At 39.6% G+C, this 4,536-nt stretch overlaps 1 protein-coding gene across 1 annotated transcript; it reads right to left on the reverse strand.

Annotated features, from left to right (window-relative positions):
* Nucleotides 1-1,021: 1,021 nt before the first annotated feature.
* LOC121230509 (uncharacterized) lies at nt 1,022-3,490 on the reverse strand. The gene is made up of 3 exons (XM_041115403.1): nt 3,253-3,490; nt 2,764-3,051; nt 1,022-1,101 (listed from the first exon to the last, which is right to left on the reverse strand). Exons 1-3 carry the CDS (start codon nt 3,488-3,490, stop codon nt 1,022-1,024), a joined length of 606 nt encoding a protein of 201 aa, XP_040971337.1.
* Nucleotides 3,491-4,536: the final 1,046 nt, after the last annotated feature.

Here is a 4,536-nt window from a genome sequence, read left to right on the forward strand (position 1 = left end):
TGAGCCTTTTCAAAATAGTGAAGTCTAACTTGGATGGCTATTCTCTTGATGGATTGGGTTGCTTGTACTCATGTGATGATAGGTCAAATGACTTGAACTAAAATTTTGAATTGAAATCTTCCAAGTTAGCTTTGTAACACCCCAAACTCGGCCTAGACGCTATGGCCAAAATCTGATGTGTCATACGAAGTGTTTTTCGAAAACCATGTTCTTATTAAAAACCCTTCTTACTATTTAAAACCTCTGGCCATTTTAAAAGTTGTGGAAACCTCAGTTTCTGTTGGTTTATTAAAAGTCATTCTCTTATAAAACACTATTACCTTTAACACTTTATTTGCTGCAGAAGCTTAATTTAAAGTTTTGTGGAAACGTGATATTTTGAAAAACAGTTATTGTTTTGAAAAAGAAAACCGTGTTCTACTCCAGCAGTTATAAAACAATATATAAAATTCCAAATTTAGAACCAGAAATTAAAAGAGGCCTTGTTACAACCCAGATCAAATATAAGTACTTGTAAATAGTTAACTTAAAAGAAAATAGGAAACAATAGTAGTTGTGTGGCCACCTCCGAGTCCCTCGCAGCACCAATCCTCCTAATGTTGGGGATTACCTGCACAGTTAATAAACGGGGTGAGTTTATGAAAACTCAGTGTGTAATCCCCTCCTAAACTAAAACAGTTAGTAAACAGACAGAATTCAGAATCAGTCTCGGCTGGAGCCCATTACAGTAACAGAACAATGTTTTTGGGCCAAAGCCCAGTACAATTTCACTTGGGTTTCAGCCCTCATCAGAATAAATTGGGCCTAACCCATTCTCAAAACTAGTAACAGTTGGGCCTAGCACATTAATAGAATCAGGTGGGCCTAAGCCCAGTACAGAATCAGTATCAGATGCAGATATGTAGACAGATTCCCAGCCCAGTCCAACAACACACCACTCGTACCAACCAACACCCCATGTGGGGATAAAATCGACCCACCTAGCCAACATACCAAGCTTAGCACCGGTTGCGACACTAAGTCAACAGGACGGCTCAACGCCGTAGACAGGACGGCTCAACGCCGTAAATATCGCAGCAACGCTGGCAGTTAACAGAACAGCTATAAGTCATAAGTATCGCAGAAAGGCTGAAAGCCTTGTACAGAATGGCTACAGGCCGTACACTTCCTCCGTCAACAATAGCCCAACCCCATACATTATGTCATGTCATAAATATTACGTGTATGTAAAGTCATACTCAGTACAATCATATATGTAAATCATAAGCACATCAGTCATACGAAACATAAGGGCATAATCGTCATTCTACCATATAGGGGTATTACGGTTATTTTAAACTACAAGGGTATTTCGGTGATTGTACAAATCAAGGTCTTAACGACCCAATAGAAGGTCCACTTTCACCTCGAGTGACTTAAGTAACCTAAACAGACATAATGGTGCAAATGGGCTTAAGGCCCATTACTCAGCCCAAGTGGGCCCACACCCTCGTGTGGCCCATTAACCCAAATTTAGATATGGCTATGTGACCTACATAGCCCAGTCCAATAATTATCACAAGTTGCAGATTCAATCCGTGTGGGGCCCATGAGCCTATTGGGCCCACACGGCCCATCTAGGCCTAATGTGGCCGAGAACTACCTAAGTCGTGTGCGCAACATGACAAGTCTATCTACATCCTACTTAACAGTGAAGTTTACACAAGTAGGCCCATGGGCCCATTAGGCCCATCGAGGCCCAGAACAGCCCCAGCACATAAGAATGCTCGTGGCGGCCTCTACAGTCTACCACCCATGATTCGTGGGCTTAGTTTACCCCACGTGCGTTCGCACACTCGTGAGGCCTCAAATGTTGAGGTTTCGACTTTTCGACCTTTTTCGACTTCCAACAAAAGAGGGCGTGAATACACACATGTTATTGAGAACGCGTCGAAGTCTACGATCACCAACCTTGGTTAAGCAGGTATGAAATAATCCCTCCTGAAACCAGTGATCACCAACTCATCTTGTTCGCTCTCTTTAAAGCCAGCTTCTCACCAATTCCCATGTTAGCTTCCCAATGTGGGATTACTTTCAACCATTAGGAAAATTCCTCATTTTTATATGACCACTTCAACCATAAAGTTCTAGTCTAATTCCACCTCCTACACAGCTCAAACAGAAAAATAAATACCCATTGCGCATCCCAAGACTTGAACCTTAGACCTCATAGTTACACAACACTCCACCTCCAACTCCACCTCCTACACAGCTCAAACAGAAAAATAAATACCCCATTCCGTATCCCAAGACTTGAACCTTAGACCTCACAGTTACACAACACGCCACCTTGCCACTACAGCACAAGGCTCTTTGTGTTACCATTTTAGCCTTAATTAATTATAAGGTTTTTAGGCCAAAGTCTAGGTTCCTTTAAAAGAAAAACCAAAATAAATTGCAAGAGCCAATACTTGAACCCAAGCTCCCTTGCAACCTTAATGACGCCACAACCACTAGACCACATGTTTCCTTATGTCATCTATTTACCATAAAAATTTAAAAGGCCTTCATCCAAGCACCCAGGGTTTTATTCACTTAAAACCAAAATTTTTGCTAAAGCCCAGGTTTGAACCCAAGATTTCTCCAACAATTCTTAGAGCCATTAACCACCAAAACAGACATTTAATTGTGTCATTTCCCTGCATAATTAAATACTTATATACAACCTCCTTATAGACCCATACTCAAGGCCCAATAATTCTAGGCCCAAATTTGGGGCGTTACAAGCTTCCAAACATTTATCATCCTCATCTTGATGTAAAGAGTCAGATGAAATGCCTTCCAATGGATCATTGTATTCTAATTTTATAGGAACCAACGAATCTTCCTCGGAGATGGTAAAACAATCTTTAACCATATCAGGAGATCTTAGGGCTTTGAGTACATTAAAGGTCACTTGTTTTTCTTGAACTTGTATGGTGGGTTCACCTTTCTGTACATCGATTTTCGTCCTGTCGGTTTCTTGGAAAGGCCTTCTTAGGATGATTGATACTTCTTTGTCTGCTTCAAAATCTAAGATAATAAAGCCAGCATGAAATATGAATTTATCAACATGTACCAAGACATCCTCGATCTTTCCTTCTCGGCATGCAAAAGATTGATCTACCAATTGGAGTGTAATTGTAGTCGGTCTGGCCTTACCAATACCTTATCGTCTAAACACAGACGTAGGCATTAAGTTGATACTCGATCTCAAATTGCACAAAGCCTTACCACAATAGGATTCTCCAATATTGGAAGGTATGATGAAACTTCCTAGATCCTTCAACTTAAGAGGCAACTTATTCTGAAAAAATAGGCTACATTCTATAGTCAGGGCTACAGTTTCAAGTTTCCCAAACCTTCTCTTCTTAAACAAAAATTCCTTTATAGCTTTAGCATAGTTCAACATTTTCTCCAAAGCTTCTACCAACGGAATGTTGATAAATAGGTGTTTCAACACATCCAGCATTCTCCTAAATTGTGTATCCTATTTATGTTATGGAGTCTTTGAGGATATGGAGGTTGTGGAACTTTGGCTTGGGTTGGACAGCTCTTCTGAGGTAATATATCTATATCTAATGAAGAGGTTAGCTTATTAGAATTCACTAGTTTAAATTTTACCTTTTTAGAATTTTTAGAATTTGGCTTTTCTGGAGCAGGAATTTCAATTGTTGGTTGATTTTCCTATTTCTGGGGAGGTTTATCTTCAACCTCAACCTCATTGGGTTCAAAAGTCCTTCCACTTTGTAAATTGACCACTTTGCAATTCTCCTTGCTCAATTTTCTTAGGTTCTCTAGGTCACTGGGCAAAGCTTATTGTGGCCTATTTCAAAGTTCGATGGCTAGCTGCTCCATCTGGTTCTCCAAATTTCCCAAAGTTGTATCATTCTTCACCATGTATACTCTTAATAAGTTCCTAGGATTAGAAGACTTAATGATAGAGGATTTTCTATGTTGCTTGGTACAGCACCTTACGGTCCATTTCTAAACTCATTAGCTAATGGTCCCACTTGATTTTCCAGATTCTCCAATGTTGTTGCTTGGCCTTGAATCAAGGCATCATTTTTAGCAATGTATGCCTTCAAAAAATTCTTCAAATTATTTGAAGGTTCAACTTATGGTGGTTTTTGAACTTGTTGATTGAAACCAATAGGTTGATTTGATCTATACTACATGTAAGTTTTATTTGGTCCACCTCCTTAGTAGTGGATTGGTGGCTGAGTTGCAACATAATTTAAGCCGTTAGTAGTAAATTGTTTCAACATTGAAAATATAGGAGATAATTGAGCTGAGAGTGAAGTAAGGGCGTTAACTTCATGCATTCTGGCTACTCATCTTCTTGAAGCTGCTTGATTTGTCGACCACTAGTAATTATTTCTGACTATTCTCTTGATGGTTTCATAAGCCTCATTATAAGACTTCGACAAGAGAGCACCATTCATAGAAGCATCTATCACTAACCTTGTGTGTGCTTTGAGACCATTATAGAATGTCTCCAATTGGATACAATATGGA

The sequence above is a fragment of the Gossypium hirsutum genome, chromosome A06, assembly GCF_007990345.1.
Source record: "Gossypium hirsutum isolate 1008001.06 chromosome A06, Gossypium_hirsutum_v2.1, whole genome shotgun sequence".
Classification (NCBI taxonomy): domain Eukaryota; kingdom Viridiplantae; phylum Streptophyta; class Magnoliopsida; order Malvales; family Malvaceae; genus Gossypium; species Gossypium hirsutum.

Bases quoted from the DNA above. Each gene is read 5' to 3' on its own strand.
- LOC121230509 (XM_041115403.1), bottom strand. From the start codon at position 3,490: ATGCTGGATGTGTTGAAACACCTATTTATCAACATTCCGTTGGTAGAA. The intron at 3,052-3,252 runs GTAAGGCTTTGT...TTATTATCTTAG, and splicing joins TATTGGAGAATCCTATTGTG to ATTTTGAAGCAGACAAAGAA. The intron at 1,102-2,763 runs GTAACGCCCCAA...TATGACTTATAG, and splicing joins TGATAAATGTTTGGAAGCTT to CTGTTCTGTTAACTGCCAGC.